General features: G+C 33.1%; 1 protein-coding gene across 1 annotated transcript; it reads right to left on the reverse strand.

The window, feature by feature from the left end:
* Window positions 1-2,930: 2,930 nt before the first annotated feature.
* Window positions 2,931-18,467, reverse strand: Smp_138690 (putative leucine-rich repeat-containing protein; the record flags this gene model as incomplete). The annotated part of the gene is made up of 5 exons (XM_018797108.1): window positions 2,931-5,300; window positions 7,989-8,289; window positions 11,303-11,487; window positions 13,900-14,325; window positions 18,126-18,467. 5 exons carry the CDS (start codon window positions 18,465-18,467, stop codon window positions 2,931-2,933), a joined length of 3,624 nt encoding a protein of 1,207 aa, XP_018652183.1.
* Between the last annotated feature and the right edge of the window lie 288 nt (window positions 18,468-18,755).

An 18,755-nucleotide genomic window follows, 5' to 3' on the forward strand; every position in this document is an offset into this window, starting at 1 on the left:
ATTGTTACCCCTGTCACGAGAAGGCAGTGAGTAGGATTTCTCTGGCAGTGGCTGTATACACGTGGCTATGTGAGAGTATTCCAAGCAAGAGAGCTGACTCGCCACTCACAGCCGTACCAGGACATTTGGAGGAGACAGTTCCAAAGACAGATTTGTAATGTATACAGGAGATTTTGGAGAAAAATCAGCAGGTACTCAATGTGTGGGATCTACTTTCGGAAATGTAGACTACAGGAAGCACTGATAGACCAGAATTGATTTTAGTGGTGTTTGGTCGTGAAGCTTTCATCGTTCTTCTGAACGGCATCATCAGCGCAAACTTCAGGTAGAATTGAGATGTTGGAATTTCTCCACATACAACTCACAGCTTGTCCTACAAACACCGATCTTGTTTGGTTATTGCTGACCTTTGATCTATCATTGTCCACTTTTTTATTTTGATTGTACCTCCAATTTATTTGATCCTTGGCCCTATATTTGTCCACAGGTTTTCTGATTGGTTTATAAACTGGATCGATTTTGATGTGTTTGTTGACTGCTTATTGACCTGTATACCAAGCTCTCAATAATTCTCTGGTTTTGCATGCAATAGATGTGGACAGTTGTGGACACATATTCGGAAAAATGTTCAGATCTTGGATAGAGGCAGTGCTAAGTATACTAGCTTTTAGAAGCTTGGTATGATGTTCTCTACCACCCACAATCAGGACCGCTTTCTTGAGACGATCATAGGCATTAGATGCATTGAGGTTGAGGAAAACCTCACAAACAGCAGTAATGTGATCCGCTAGTAAAGTTTTCTTGAGGACAAGCTTATTTCTGCTGTTAGTTCATAATGTGGCGGATCTGGAATCGAGACTCCAGTGCCGGAATCAAAACTTCTGGATTATGCAGAATAAAGAAGGCATGTCAGAAACTGATAACCTGGACCTCGGAGTCTATTATATTAATACTACTCTTATCGCTATCCGTCTTTTCGAGTTTTTGCCAGAATATTATATATTGAGAGATATCAATATGAAAATGTGCATTAAACGTGGATAAATAAGTAATAGACTCACCGCGATAGTCTTCTTTGGGAGGTTTTCCAGTGGTTGAAACTTGTTCGCAGTTTTGGGTCACCAGATGTAGTAGGCGTCGAGTCGTGGTTGACTATGGTCATCACCACAGGAAAACCACCTGTCAGTTGCTATGTTAGATCCTCCCATATCCAAATATCAGAAGGCGATTGATGGTTGTAGTAAGATGTATTTGTTGGCGATCTTGTGGTGTCGAAATAATACAGAAATTGTGCGAAAGTTTACAAGTGGGACTACCGAGCGTTCGCTAGTTCGTACAAAGTCACAAAGCAATGGAATTGTCATTTTGATACACCTTAACAAACAGGTACAGTAAAACAATCACTGGTACAGTTGGTTATAACAATAATCGTTTCCATTATACCAATCATGTTCTTTTCATAAAAGTAGGTCACTAAAGAGTTTTTCAATAACTGCGAAGTTGTAACAACCATACTGATCAAATATACAAACTGAGATCTTTTAAGTGTTGACCGTTTGTTTTGAAGACCGGACTTACAATATCGTATTTTCGCATTCATATGATAGTACTTTCCTGAATCCGGAAAAGTTAAAGAATGCATCTGAAGCCTTAACTGTGAAGAATGGGAATTTTTTAGTTGTATGTGATGGCTTTTGTCTGGTATGCTTCTCGCCAAATAGGTTATTGGTTGGTCTATTATGTAGTGATTAACATATGTGGATTGTCGACGGTGTACATTTTGAATATTTATTTCATTTTATCATATGGAAGCGGAAATAGAAAAGGAAAGAAGTTTCGATTTAATCCTGTGAATTTCATGACAGCTAAAATGAGCCTTTAGTATTGATTAAACTGGAGTAATATAAACCGTTCACATCGATCAGTTTGTAAATGGTAATCAATGTCGTTCTTTTACTCTGATTTAATACTAAGCGTTTGATAATCATAAAGAATTCTTAGCACAAGATATGAAATCTTACAGCAAACTCTCGTCTTGTGTTCATAAAACTTGTAAATGATCCACCAAAGTGTATAAAAATTGCTTACCAGTGATTATCTTATCTTCATCTACTAACGACTTCTATCACTTCTACTCTTATGGCATCTTTTTTCATCACCATAATATATTTGATGAATTACTTACATTGTAATCATTTGGAAGTACATACCAACCACAACTGTTAAAAACGAACAGTTTTTAATTTGAAGTAGGCTATAATTTTTATGAGTATGTAGGCATATTAGGATACTAATGTACATGATTAATTAAAGTAAATCTGACGAAAAGAAAATAATACAATATGAGCATGTCTGTAAAAAAGGTGACCAACAGATATCAGTGGATTGTCAGGCGTCAGGTCACATGTGAAAAATGATACATCTAGTAACAGAAGGTTAAGTTGATTTGTCACATTTTTCTATTTTGTATAGAGCACTTAGGATCTTACAGGCCTAATGTATATATGATGAGATGGTGAACAGAGTAGAATGAGAACGGCTTAAGAAAAAAATTAGAAAAATTTATTAAATCAAAAAGCTCGCTGTTTTTGTCAAATACAAATAGTTTTAACGACAAAAGCCAGTGTCAGAATGAAGTACTTTGAATCGTGTTACTGGAACTGGGATTAACAGCAGTTTTTCTTTACAAAATGCATTTAAATTAGTTAGTAAAAGTGGTATGTTATTTGAAGTAAAATATGCCATGTAACAGAATCCGCACGTTCTAAATTATTCGAAAGATCAAGTTTACTGTTTAGCTTGAAATTAACCATCTTCAGAATAATAATAAATCATCGCCATGAAATTTGATTGCTATAATTAATTAACTTCACAAATTCATTCAACTCATTTTATTTGGGATTAGTTATCAACTAATCATGAAAGGTGGATTATTTAGACCAAAACCAAACAATGCCTTGTGCTTCATCATTTAACTTGTTACATGTTTCAATAAACCATTGAAATGGATTAAAAGCTATATCGTTTGTCTGCACATTGTCAGTAGGCATAGATTTTTGTTTAGTTTGTTGTATACATTTAATTCCATATAAGATGTCACATTCGGATAGAGAAAACAGGCTTCCATTAACAGTTACTTCTTCCAATATAATTTTGATATGGTCGTATGTAACAATGAATGTATTATGTTTAACCATCGAATCATTGAATACAATTTTTTCTGTATACTTTAAATCTGGGATCGAACCACAAAATTCAATGAATTTTGTTTGATCACATATTACTTTGCATAAGCTAACTGACAGTCGATTAAAATAACCCATAGGTCGACCTAATGGAAACCATATTTCACGTATATATTCATTTTCTTTTATTTTATATTGTGTAGTCAAATCTATACAATTTGTTGTATTACTATATAAAAATTCGATTGAATTATTATCAGAAAATATACAAGGATATATTATATAAGGTTTAGGATTGTTTAATTGTACATTTTTCAAATGATCATTAACTAAAATCAAATTGTGAATTTTAAATCCGGCTTCCAATAGATCTGTCAGGAGTAAAACACTATTAATTGATAACTTTGGTTCACTAACTGAACTAACTGATAGATTGAAATAATCTTTCTCAGTTTCAACTTGTTTTGAACAATTTATAGGAGATTTCGATTTAGCTGAAGACCTCATAGTGAACCTGCTTACTTGGTGATGTGAAGGTACATCTAAGTGATGATTTTGTTTACTTGGAAGCAAACGCCGTTGTTGTATTATTTGTTGGTGAGGTTTATTGGATGGAATTGATTTACACGAACGATATCCAAATGGAGGAAGTAGACAACGTATCAGTTGATATGGAATCGATTTATGATGATCCCATGAGCTGAAGTATTCTTTCAAACTTTCATTTGAATAACCAGATATTGCACTTAAGTACCATCTAAGGTATAAACTTTTATTACTGTTGCTCATATCATAGTAGGCGGAAGTTATGATTTGTGGATTTATTATACCATTAATGATAGTAAGAAATACTGTTGGATGTAAAATTAAATAGTCCTTTAAATACTTATGCTTTGGAAAATAGAGAAATTGACCGATCGAATGATAGTAATTCAAACAATCCTCAATGTTATCAATTTTCATTTCGTCAAAAAAAGTTTTGTCCAAAGTTAACTGGTTATTTCCAATTTTAGATGATGAGCAGTCTTCATTGTTTTGTCCCGATCCTAAGTCAAGTTTTACCATAAAATATGGTTTCAGTTTATCTCGTACATAAACGACTAAAGAATGCCATGATTTAGGGATGAAACAATCTTTGTTTGATGTCTGACAAGTATAATTTATTCGGTGTTCGATTTCACTCCACAGTTCGTCTACGTTGATAATATCGATCAAGTATGGTTGATTTGCAACATGTACTTTATTTTTTGGAGAAGACGTAATAGGATGTTTAGATAATGGCAGAGATAGATTAACAAAAGAGATATTCTGTAAAACTGTTATTTTGTTATTTGCTTCATGTTTGTACAGATTAGGCAAATTAAATGATTCAGTGCATTTCGATAAACGTTCAATGGTATTTATTATGTGTTTTTGAAGTGCGTTAAAAACACCGCTTTTAGTACTCCTTATATTGTTATCTGATTCATTGTTTTGAATAGTTATCAATGGATTTTCTGATTTATTTGTTTCTAATAAGTGATTCTGTTCATCAATGATCTCATTAGCATTGATAGAGTCTTGTAGAAAAGATTTATATGGATCAATTTGATCACAATGTGTTCCTAACAATTTAATAATCGAACCTGGTGCATAAATTCTCAATTTGAGTAAATGAAAACATATACTATTAACTGTTTGTTGGAAATTTTCGATGAATAAATTTGTATTGAAAAGCAAAATATAAAAACTGTTACTATCCAAAAGGTGTGGTAAAATTAATTCTAATCCAGAATGTTGATTACATAAAGAAGAATGACTATGATCTAGATCACATAATTGAGGCAATGTAATTTCATAAAATATCATTTTAAATCCATTTGGTGAAGAACAATGATTGATTAATATTGGTGACCATTCTAATGGTAATTCAACATTATTTGGAATATTTTGAATCATGGATTTATAGTCAATTGAAAAATGTTCAAGTTGTGAAGGTAGACTAATCTGTGTACTTGTATTGATTGAACCTTCTTTCATTAAATGTTTGATTAAGGTTGATTTTCCAGAGAATTTATCACCAATTATAAAAATTTTAGTTGGTTTGGTATTAGATAATTCTTTTAATTTTCGATCCTAATAAAAGTAATACAATGATGATCATACATGATAGTAACAATAAAATTGATTAATAATTATTAGATTAAATCTATCTTAATTGATTCATTACACTCAAATCATTGAAATGTCATTTAAGAATTAGGTAATAGTAGTAATAAGTTTATTTGATAGTAGTATACGTTTTATTAATGTAAAAGATTATCAGAGCTAATTATTCTGTATTGCAGTAATCTCTTTTCAACATACATTTAAATAGTTGAAAGCATGAGTCACTTGTAGCTAGACCACCAAGGAAAATCTGGAAGCATTGGACGGCCGTTTCGTCCTATTGTGGGACTCCTAAGCAGTGCTCATCCATGACCTCGCCTCGCTAGATTCGAACCCAGGAACTACCACTCTCGCGCCAGAGCACTTAACCGATTGATCACTGAGCCGGCATCCGATGGTTTTTCCGATGGGTTTTCTGGTTTATTTGTTTCTAACGATTGATTCTGTTCATCAATGAAAGGCTACTCAATTTCGTGGATTGGTTGAAGTTAGACATTACCACAATCGGATGCCGGCTCAGTGGTCTATCGGTTAAGTGCTCTGGCGTGAGACTGGCAGTTCCTGGGTTCGAATCTCGCTAGGAGAGGTCGTGGATGCGCACTGCTGAGGAGTCCCAGGATGGAACGAAACGGCCGTCCACTGCTTCCATGTTTTTTCTTGGTGGCCTAGCATCAACTGATTCATGCTTTCAACTATGCAAATACTAAATCTCCACAAAGACCCCTTCTGATACATTTAAATGTTAAATATTTTAAAAAAATGTCTGATGCATTTTTATGGTTAAAACTGAAGAAACAATTACTCTTCTTGACAAATTTCAATAACGTAATAAACAGTTAGAGTTAGTCTAAGGATTATGATGTATGTGCACTGTAAATGATTAAATTGTTTGAAATGAATAGGGCTAATTCATCACAATTTTCAGATTAACTCTGTCTCTTCACTATTTAATGAACGTGAGCGTAGGTGCGGATGCTCAGTTGTGTTTTAATCTTGGTAAAATATGAAAAACATACACTGAATACTTGATTGGCAAATTTCTATCGTATGTACTTCATGTTCTCTATAATTCTCCCTCTTTACAATTCCTTTGTATTTTCCTTCCTATTCTCTTCAATCTGATCTTCTTAGCCTTCCGCTGACAGAGTTTCCACTTCCGACTGGTGTGACACACTGATTATGACTATCGGCATAAGTAGCATACATCGCAACCATAATATTATAACAGTCAGTATATTTTACTCACAGTCAGTATGTTCAGTGCATAATATATTGGATGCATGCACGTTTCCCCAACTTTAAGAGGAGAAAAATATGTCGACAATTAAAGCGTTTTTTTGGAATTTTCAGTATTTAGCATTGTAATAGGTTGTTTACTTTGTATAAAATTGTGTGAGTATCTGTGGTGAGTATTCATAATTAGCAGTTTAAAATTAGAAAGGTTCATTGTGATATTCGAACAGCTGGGGAATAGATCTACAAAATTCAATTAGTATTGCCTGTTTGAATCTTCCCATTGGTGTTAAGGACTGCAATTGATCAGTCTCTTATTGGCATATGTGCATACTGTGCGTATTGCCTCGATATAGCCTTAATCCACAAGCATTCAAACAAACAATACCAAGTGAATTCACATTTGACCCCATTGCACAAGCAAGTGGCTATCAGGACTCGGTAGCTGAATGGATAACGAGATGGCATTTGAAGCGAAAGGTACTGGGTTGGAGTCCTAGAGTGAACATCAACTCTGAGATGCAGGTACATCCAGCCGACGAGTCCCAAATGGGACGAAACGGGCGTCAAACTGGATACCACTGCTAGTCACCGTCCATCTTTGCTTGTAAAGACTTACAAAATGTTCGAGTAATCGATTATATATATTACTAGAGAGAGGATATCAATTAATTAGGTTTCTTTTTTTCCGTTTTTTCAACAAGCCAGTATCACAAACCTAGTAGGCATACGTAATCCATTATCATTTATAAAAATTTGAAGTGATACAATTGTTCATACATGGAAATGAATGTACCAACCCAGATTATCATTATCAATCCAATCAGTAATAATCAGTATTTCATGTATTCATTTGACTACTAGTTTACATAGTTCTCTTTTTAGTGAAACTTTCAATAGTCATTTTGTTGATAATAAAACTATAAAAATTATTTTTTCTTGCTTAGTGTCTTTTTAGAACGGTTAAAATTAGTTCACTGTGAATCTTCATGTCAAAGAGATTAATAGTAAATGTAAAAGTAAGAAAAAAACTGGTTTTAAATTGTTTATAAGCAAAGACGGATGGCGGCTAGCAGTGGAATCCAATACGAGCGTTTCGTCCTACTTGAAACTCGTCAGTCCGAAACAACAATGGGAAGACATAAGCAAACAACACCAAGTGCTTTTAAATTGTTTTAAACTAATACTGTTTTATTGTATCTTAATAGAACAATTTAAACATATATTTTTTAAATCATGGTAAGTTATCTACTTCTTAAGGTAAATCATTTGATTTTACAGGTATTATCGTTCATATATGTTTCTATTGAATGTTAAACTATCTTCTAACTCAAAACGTATTTGCTTTTGAACATTTAAAAAACCAATCACTTTGAAAATAACCAAATAATATTGAGCTGGTAAAGCTTTTTGTTCACTTACCTCTAAATATTTCCATAAATGTTTAGTATCTATTGTTTTCCATACACTTTGTGGTATACTGGTTAATGGATTACCTTGAAGCCAAAGACCAGATTTGTTCAATCCTTTATACAAGTGAGATGTCTGAATATTTTTGAGTAAATATAAATCTTCAGGTAATTCTGATAACTGATTATAGCTTACATCAAGTGTTCTAAGTTCTTTCAGTTGACATATTGTATTTGGCAAGGATGTAAGCTTATTTTCAGAGAGAAAAAATTCTTCAAGACTAATCAAGCTATTTATATCATCAGGTAATTGACTTATCTATAGGCAAACAGCACAAATTAGAATAGAAGTTTGTAAATTTTAATAAAATGCTAAATAGGAATAAATTTTTATCAAGGTAATATCGAGCTATATCGTCTGAAATTAAGTAAAATCTATGAATCAGCTGAGTCATATAAAAGGAACTATTTATATGTATATTTATCAGTGTCTCAGCGTAATTTATAATCCAGTAGTAATTACAACAAGTGCCATTTAAAATATGGAAACATCAAACCATCAGAAGACAAGCAAAGTTAACGTATATTTACAAAGTGATTAAACACTAACATCATCAATGGTATATCTCCTAACTTACTTACTACTTACTCACGCCTGTTACCCCTCGTCGAGGGGCAAAGGTCGCTCACCAGCATTTTCCATACAACTCTGTCCTGAACAATCCTTTCCACTTGGTATTCATCCTTTTCATGCCTGCTTCCAATTCTTGGCACAGTGTGTTCTTTGGCCTCTCTCTTGTCCAGTTCCTTTCCGTAATGTGTGTCCTATCCACTTCCAACGTCCTTTCCTAATTTCCTCAGCTGGAAGTTGGTTCGTTCTCTCCCATAGTAGACTATGTCTGTTGGTATCCGGTCAACGGACATATAATATCGTACATAGACAATTGTTTATAAATACTTGCCCCTTTTTGACGATGGTTGTAGTAGCTCTCCTAGTTCCAGCTTTGTACAGTAGAACTGTCTTGAAGTTCGTATTGGAGATTACGACTTTGATATTGGTTGACAGACAATTGTTTTGAGTTCCATATGTTCTTCAACTGTAGGAATGCTTGCAGTGTCGGCTGCTATGTTAAGCCCATATAACTTATTCTAGCTTCTGGACAGGCCAATTTATTCATTATTCCTGAGTCACGTTTTGACCTTGTTATTTATTCACTTATCAACCCTGACAGTTTTTATATGGGCGTATGTGTGGATACATCTTATCCTACTCATCATATGTCTGTATCTTAATTTTGTATGACTATAAATATTGATTAACGCTTGGTTAAGTGGAGTTGGCTAACACGCCTTCTCCATCGCGCGTCATTTCACTTCACTTTCTCCTATTCGCTTCATCCATCTCATTTACTGACCAGACCAATGAGTGTACAAAATATATTTATTCAAAATCCATTCTCGTATTCGACTTATTTAATTCCTTTATTCGCCAACGTGACTAAATCGATAATAATATAAAACTATAGGCGACAAATATATCTCAATAACTATCATTTGTCAGATCTCACCGGAGTCAGACAAGAGGGCCATTAAATGCTGTCCTTGCTTTGCCAATCCTCGCTTTCACATCTGCATCATATCGTCCACGTTCATTGATGATGCTTATCAGGTACGTGAATGTTTCCACATCTCCCAGAGTTTCGCCATCAAGTGTGAGTGGGTTGGTTGATGCAATCTGTGTTGTATTTGAGGATCTTGATTTTTCCTTTTTGTATGTCGAGGCCAACTGATGCAGAGACTGCTGCTATACTAGTTGTCTTCATCTGCATTTGTTGATGTGTATGGGATAGAAGGGCCTGATCATCTGCGAAGTCCAAATTATCTAGTTACATCCGACCTGTCCATTTTTTACGTGCTTACATTCAGATATGGAGATCTTCATTATCCAGTCAACCATCAGAAGTAAAAGAGAGGGAGAGTGATGGCAGCCTTGTTTGACTCCGGTCCTCACTTGAATTGCGTCTGTCAGCTGTCCTCCATGCACGACTTTACTTGTAGTCCGTCGTTTGTATTCTGGATGATGTCGATGATCTTAGGTACAATACAGTGTCGAGGAAGTTTCCATAATGTTCTCCTATCCACACTGTCAAATGCCTTCTCATAATCAATGAAGTTGGTGTATAGTGACGAGTTCCACTGAACTGATTGTTCAATGATGATCCGTAGTGTCTCAGTGTGGTCTGTGCACGACGGATCCTTACGGAATCCAGCCTTTTGATCTTGAATTCGGGTGTCTGCTGAGTCTTTTATCCGCTTCAACAACACTCTGTTGAAAACAATTCCTGGTGCTGACAGTAGTGTGATGCTTTTACAGTTATCACATTTGCTCACATATACCAAGTATTCTGAATAATTTCTCAATATCTAACAGTATACAATATTACAAAATGGAAGCAGAGAATTCTCACTACAAGCAAGTGAGCCTTAGAATTGGGGATACACTAAAACATTTTAGTAAAAAGATAGAATATACTTGATAATTAGAAAATATATTGTTTTGATTGAATAACAGTCAACGATGTATCAATAATATACCAACTAATGTTTAGTATTTTTACAGTTGGCTGAAACAGAAGAACGGAAATAATAATGAATTATTTGGGAATATATACTGACAGGTATACGTGATCACACAGGAACTATGGATACACTAGCTTTGTTACACTGTGAATGATATTATACAAAAAATATGGGATAAAAAACACAAGCAATGTCAAAATCTTGATTTCTTCATATTTTGAATAAAATTCCATATGGCTAGCTTGAAAATGGAGTTGTCATAGTTTCAATGAAAATAATGTAACTTCAAAATCCAGTCCACTAGGAGGGGAGCTAGTACCCAACCCAGTAATATTGAATGATAGACATCCTGTGTGGTAAATGTAAACCAATGAGTTCAAACTTCATGAATTATAGTTAGTCACGACATTTGATGATTTCAGTTTCAGTGTCAGGTGAATAATTGCTCTACACTCATTATATGCCATGAATGTTAACTAGAAAATTCTCTGGTTTCACGAACGATATCTTTTAAAAATCCCCAAAATTCTTGACAAAACCGTATTATTATCTGATAATGTTTCGGAAATGTAACACACATTACTTTTAAAAAATTAACTCACTTTATTTCGGCTTAAATCTAACAGTTCTAATCCAATCATTCCACATAGTACTCCATTTTGCAAACAAGTTAAATTCATTGAAGACAATTTTAATACTTTAAGCATTTGAAACTTAGCTCCAAAATCCTTTGGCAATAAAACTGACTTATCTTCTTCACCATCCAATTTGTTATCAGATAAATCTAAGTATTCCAATGTATTATGTAGTGTAAACAATCCTTGTGGAATTCCTCTGAAATAATTTTTTGATAAATATAGTTCACGAAGTCTCTTTAAAAGTGTTAAGTTTTCTGGAATGAAGTTTAACTGACAACGATCAAGATGTAATGCCTATGGATTTGAAATTAAAAAAAGAATGATAATTTACGAGGTTTATGGAAGATAAAATTGAAAATCGGTTTTTCGTTTATGATAAATATTTTTTCCATCACCAATTAGCATCAGCCATAACTTATGAGAGGAAGCGACTCAGGAGTGGAGTAGCAGGTTGATGATAACATTAAGTGATGATCACGCTGTATAATGAAACTGTGGTGTGTGCTAATGATGTCGACAGATATAAGCAGTATGTATCATCAAACGAAAGTGAAATTTCTGGTGGCAGAAGGTCAAGATAGAAGAAAAGAAAACGAGAACAGAGAATGATTGGTGTGAAGACGAAGGAACACTGAAGTCTGGGACGATTGATTGACATTTCGTAAATGAAGAATTTATTGTACGCTTCCCAGATTTTACTAAGAGATTCTGTAATTTTATGTTTAAATACATTTGGTTATCCGCTCTTGTGTTCTCGTTCACTACAAAACCACTAAATCCTAAGAATAACATTTACGTTACATTTAAGTAATTTGATCTAGTGTAGATTCATGAGTGAGTTAAGTGCCTAAATGTCCGGTGGTAGGACACAATGTCTATTTTGATTACCAACAGTTCTTCAATTGACGTCAATCTTTAATATCAGTTAACTATAGATTCAATTAGAGTACAAAAACAACTATGTATATTAGCTTTGACCTTTAAAAGTAGCTGTTTCTAAGAAAGTTTTGGAAATTTTGCCAATGTTACAATCATTTTAATGAATCCGAAATACTAATGATGAATAATGCAATAAAAGATAACCATTAAATCATTATTTCAAATACTGACAGTCCAAAGAAGAAAACATTACTTTAAACAGCAGTATTTATTAAAGCCATACAATATACTTTTAGATAGTTTTACATATATTAGCTTTGCATAAAATGAAAATGTGTAAAGTTCATTATGTCTTGTCAAAATATCATAAAGTTTTGAACCAAGAGACAATGTCTATCAATTTTCAACTTATTTTTCCTATATCCATCAAGTGAACAATCAGTAATATTTCTATTAGTGACTAGCTTCATGAGGTGTTTTTCTTGGAGTTCTAATGAGAAACCGTGACCAGTGGAGTTCAGCCGTGTCTGTTGTAGAGGTAATTACTCATTGAAGATGATAGTGGACGGTCGCTCAATATCGTGGATTAGTTGAGGTTAGACATTTACACTGTTCGATACCGGTTCAGTGGTCTAGAGGTTAAGCATTCGTGCGTGAGACCGAAGGTTCTGGGTTCGAGTCTCGCGTGCGGCGTCGTGGATACGCACTGCTGAAGAGTTACATACTAGGACTTAACGACCATTCAGTGTTTCTACGTTTTCCATGGTAGTCTAGCCTTAATCAGCTCATGAGTTCAGCTATTAAAAATTACTACAATATCCATAAAACCCCAATCTGATAAGTAATTCGTGTCTAATTATTACGTAAGTTATATTCAACACTTGAAATGCTTGGTTAATTTTTGTTAGTTTCATTAATGACGTAACACCTTTTTATTTCATGGTAGACTATTTTGTTTGAAAATCTATAATAAAATTTATTAGAACACTTCTATCTTCTAATTGTCTTTCTTTAGATTAATAATTCTTAAGAAATACTGTTTGACTATTCAGTTATTTCATTTATGAAAATAGTTTACTGTATCGGCGCTAATTGGAAACCGTATAGACATGGTATTATTCTCATAACAGAAACATATCTAACAAAATCGGATCTCAAGATAGTAATAGATTTGAAGTCACTGACGTTGAATATGGGTTTTAAGAGGCTAATAAACTGTTCAATCAAATAACAATACTGTACAAGATTTGAAAATCAATGTTTAATATAAACAACTTCGAGCTCTTCCCAACGATTGAAACAATGAATTTCACAAACTCAAAGATAAAGATTATTAGAAGTTTTGTTAAATATAAACATATCTAATTGATAAGTCTGTCAAAATATGACGGGGAAAAATTACTATTTCCATCAACGATATAGTAAACGTAGTTACTTAGAGGCAAAAAATATTCAACGGTAATAAAAGTGTTGATAAATCACTAAATGAATGATCAACACATCACTGATTATGTGTACTTTTTCACGTTATTAAAGACTGAAATGATAGGTGGCTGTTGGTTTATGACTCAGTTGAATAGATGAAACGGCAATGTTTACATTTACAAGTTGATTATACATCGGCCAATGGTTAGCAGTGGAACCCTGTGGCCTAGCTGATGACATTTAAAAAGATGGGTACTGGATTTATATCTTAATTTGTGATGCGAAATTGAATACAGTTCATGAGTCCGAAATGAAGTATAGCGCTCATCGCAAATTCTACTGTTAATCCCTACTCATGTTATATAATAAAAATACTTCAAAGTAAGGAATAGTGAAACTTACAGTGAGTCTTCGTAGTTTAAATATGGCAGCCGGTATATGATATGATTTCATTTGACCTGAACGAAGTAATGTATCTAGTCGTTCAGCAATTGAAATTGCAGTTTCTTCTGCTACAGTAGATTTTCTTGGTTTATTTACTTCTATTGTAATATTATTATCGCCAGCTTCATCGGTTGAGTCAATAAAATTGACCATTTTAACTTTGGAAACTTTCCTTGGTTTAATTAAAGCTTTTATAAAATGTCGATAATCTAAATGCAAGGCTTTTAATTTATAAAGTCTTGAAAATTCATCCGGAAGTGACGTTATTTCATTTCCATATAAATTTATTGTACGTAATTTAGAGCAATTAATGATCTGTATTGGTAGTGTACTTAGTCCCATTCGTTTAGCCAATAAACAACGTAACTCCAACAAGTTACCTATCTGTATATGGAAAAGAAATGAAAGCTTTGTGTTTATTAAGTATTTAAAATCCAGTTGTTAGAGGAATCATAATTAGTTTAAGAAAATGTCTTGAAGAAAGTCGATAGGTTGGTGACTGTGAATGTGAGTCATAGATTAACAAACTCTGAAGTGGAACAAGAGATCCACAAGCATATTTCAGATTTCAAATGTAGATTGGAATAATTTGTAACCTCAACTAGACAAGTATTTGAAGATGTCATAAAATGTATCCAGTTCAAAAGTAAATATCTCTCATAAAACAATAATCTGATCATTTACGTATGCACTATACTAAAGAACCAAGTGGTCAGCTTCTCTTGACATGACCACCCCCAGTATTAATAAGGAGACGTACATTACCAATAAAATTACAATACCATAAAATTAATATGGAGTGTGTCCATCTAATGGAGAACCTATAGAGAGATTTTAAAAACATAAGGTTTCAAAATGTAATTAAATATAAACCTTGAAAATTTACAAATTTCTGGATTTCCTAGCTCAACAATATCTATGTAAATTCTCAAGAGTTGACGAAAATTTTAGTTAGTTAAATGATAAATTTTTACATAGGATCTTTATTGAAGTAGGGTTGTTCATGTTATTATCTTCCATTTGTAAACCGTTTTGATTAAGGGCTAACACTAACAAGAGAACTATTGGAAATCAACGAGTACTAAGCAAACGTTCCATTCTATTTCTGAGCCCCACAAAATTGTTCATCCTTGAACTATTGATGGAATGCAGTGATAAACTTCAGGAATTATAGAACTTCAGTATTCTTTAAATTAATGAATAAGAATTCCATGATCTAAATTTCAAACTGTTGTCAATTTATTTTATCTACTCTATGGTCATCCAATGTTTATGGTCGTATTCACTTTACTCTGACTATTTATAAATTGTATTAGTCACAATCTCTTAAAAGAATTTAAGTCATTCTATTTAAAGTTAATCATTATTCAATTGTGTAAGTTTTGAAGATTAGTTCAATATTATTTTATTTTCAATTCTTTCTTAACTAATATTAGTCAGTGACCAAAAACATCTCCAAAAAGATGATTAATTAAACTGTTCCAACTATACATTATTGAGTTCACTTGGTATTGTTTGTATGAATCTTCTCATTGATTTTTAAGAGTTCAATTGATCAGTCTCTTATTGTCATATGTGCATACTGTGCGTATTGTCTCGATATAGCTTTAATTCACAAGCATTTTGAGCAAAGATGAACAGTGGCTAGTAGTGGCTATATCGAGGCGATACACACAGTATACACATATACCGATAAGAGACTGATCATTTGCAGTCCTAAAAATCAATGGGAAGATTCAAACAAACAATACTAAGTGAATTCACACTTCACTCCATTACACAAGCAAGTGGCTATCAGGACTCAGTAGCTGAATGGATAACGAGATGGCATTTGAAGCGAAAGGTACTGGGTTAGAGTCCCAGAGTGAACATCAACTCTGAGATGCAGGTACATCCAACTGACGAGTCCCAAATAAGACGAAACGCGCATCCTGGATTCCACTGCTAGCCACTGTCCATCTTTGCATAATCATTATTGGTTTTTGATAAGTTTCAATTTAATTAATTTATAAATTATTAGGAAATAACACAAGAAAGGTAATCAGAAATGTACTGAATACATTATTGACAAATCAGTAAAAAAGAAATAAAAAACAAAAAATAAAAGAAACAGAAATGAAATCTAAAAGCGAAGAAAAAACTTGACTAGTTAATATTAATTAGGAATAAGTTATAATCTATGTTGTCGTCAAGTATTAATTTGTCAGCATAAAAGTTAAGTGAAATAATACATTGGTTATTATTATTAAAGATTATGAAATTGTTTAGATAATTTATTCATTTATTATTTAATATTAATATCAGAAGGGGGTTTTTTCGTGGAGATTTAGTATTTGTATAGTTGAAAGCGTGAGTCAATTGAAGCTTGACCACCATGGAAAACCTGGAAGCACTGGACGGCCGTTTCGTCTTATTGTGGAGTAGGAACTCACTGAAGACAATTGGTGAACGGTTGCTCAACTTCGTGGATTGGTTGAAGTTAGGCATTAACATCATTGGATGCCGGCTCAGTGGTCTAGTGGTTAAGTGCTCTGGCGCGAGACTAGTAGGTCATGGGTTCGAATCTCGCAAGGCTAGGTTGTGGATGCACATTGCTGAGGAGTCCCACGGTAGGACGAAACGGCCGTCCAGTGCTTCCAGGTTTTCCTTGGTGGTCTAGCTTCAATTGACTAATGCTTTCAACTATTTAATATTAGACAATAGCAAGAAAGGTGTTTTACTTCTATGAATATGTTTGTCATCATAAATAGTCACTGAAATTAGTATGAATAGGATGTATAGAAGGAAATAAGTTTATTTTTTTGTATATTAAGAATAGTTTTCAGATAAATTAGATGAAATGGTATACAAATTATGTAATGTTTTTGTATATCTTATTGAGTATGGTATTAGTCTAAATAGTTCATCAGCGCTAGAGTAAACATTGATACTGGTGTTAAAGCTAACCAAAACAAATGTATTCAGAGGATTCATTATTATTCAGACACAAATTAACATTATCTAGATGCTCAATAAAATAAGAACAATCTTAAGTGTATATGGCAGTTTTGCTAAAGTTAACAACAAGCTTTTATCACAAACTTATATTACGCTTTAAAGCGATTGACAAAAGCACGAGAAGCTTAGTTTAGGAAGTTTTAGTAGTATTTTACCCGAATTAAGTTGAATTCGGAATTTAGACTTATTGGTTTCTAATCCAGCAGTCCAGGTGTCTTGTATTGTTGAGCAGAGATACCAGTATTCTTGATTTCAATCTCACGTTGGGATCATCATTGCATACTGGCATGAAGTTGCAAATCAAGTTGAAACATTTGTAAAGTACCTACAGTTAATGTTAGTACGTTAACTAGTCTCTACAAATCAAGAAACTAAATAATAAGACTTTAATTTAGGTGTCAGTTGAGAACATTGAATTAATAAAACTGTTTGAAGATGATCCACCTGGTTGAAAATGGCAAAATAATCTACAAATAGGCTCATTATTCTAAAGATAGAATCTTTAAGAATACGTGATTAGTTCAATAACAAACTTTTTAAAGTAGCCAGTGAAAATCGCATTTTATTTGTATTTTTGTATTTTTAAAAATAGAATTTATTCAGTGAAGTGATAATGGATACAACACTTGAATAATTTTACGATTATTTTATATATCTGACCATTATAATGTAATTAGTCTGTTAAATTGTTAGTGGGTCAGAACTTTTGAAGGCAACTTTATAAAATAGCCAACAGTGATAATAATATTATATGGTTGAGATCATGAGTCAATTGAAGCTAGACCACCATGGGAAACCTGAAAGCACTGGAAGACCGTTTCGTCCTACTGTGGGACTCCTCAGCAGTGCGCACTTACGATCCCGTCTCTCCAGATTCGAACCAATTCGAACCCGTCCAGTGCCTCCAGGTTTTCCATGGTGGTCTAGCCTCGATTGACTCATGATCTCAACTATATAAAATTACTAAAATATCCACAAAACCCCCTTCTGATAATGATAATAGTATTTTAAAGTGTTAAAAATCATAAACTGATCTTAGCTAAACTACAGTTGAAAACCTGAAAGCACTAGACGGCTATTTCGTCCTACTATAGGACTCCCCAACAATGACCATCTACGAATTCATATTCACAATCTTCACAAATCTAACATATTTCTAATAATCATAATAATAAAAGTTTACTTACTGCTGTAGGTATTTCATTTGTCCAATTCTCACTTATATCTAATTTAGTTAAACTAATTATTTGAAATACAATTTTTGGAATAAATTTTAAGTCACATGAAGACATTTTCAATGTTTTTAAATTAATTAAACGATTCATATCTTTTGGTAATTGTACATGATCTAATTTTCCATTGGCATGATCATGATTATTATTATTTAAAAGATCAACTGATTTGTTACTACGATGAATGGATTCATTAGTATTTTTCATTGGAATACCATCAATAGAATTCATTCCAGGTACTTCAGTAGAACCTCGTAAATTATTATGACTTATATCTAAATATTGTAAATTGATCATATCACATATTTCTGATGGTAAATAATTAAGATTATTATTAGATAAATTTAATTTGGTGATTGTTATTCCTAAAATAATAAGAATGAAACAATAAAATTAGTTGCTATGTTAGATTAGGAAAGGAAAATATTCAAAAAAAAAATAAATAACAGAAAAATATGTTTAATTCAATTTCAGATGATCCATGAATGTGTATGTATTTTCATAGTTCAAAGCATGGGTCAATTGAAGCTAGACCACCATGGAAAACCTGGAATCACTGGACGGCCATTTAGTCCTATTGTGGGA

The sequence above is a fragment of the Schistosoma mansoni genome, chromosome 4, assembly GCF_000237925.1.
Source record: "Schistosoma mansoni strain Puerto Rico chromosome 4, complete genome".
In the NCBI taxonomy this organism is placed as follows: domain Eukaryota; kingdom Metazoa; phylum Platyhelminthes; class Trematoda; order Strigeidida; family Schistosomatidae; genus Schistosoma; species Schistosoma mansoni.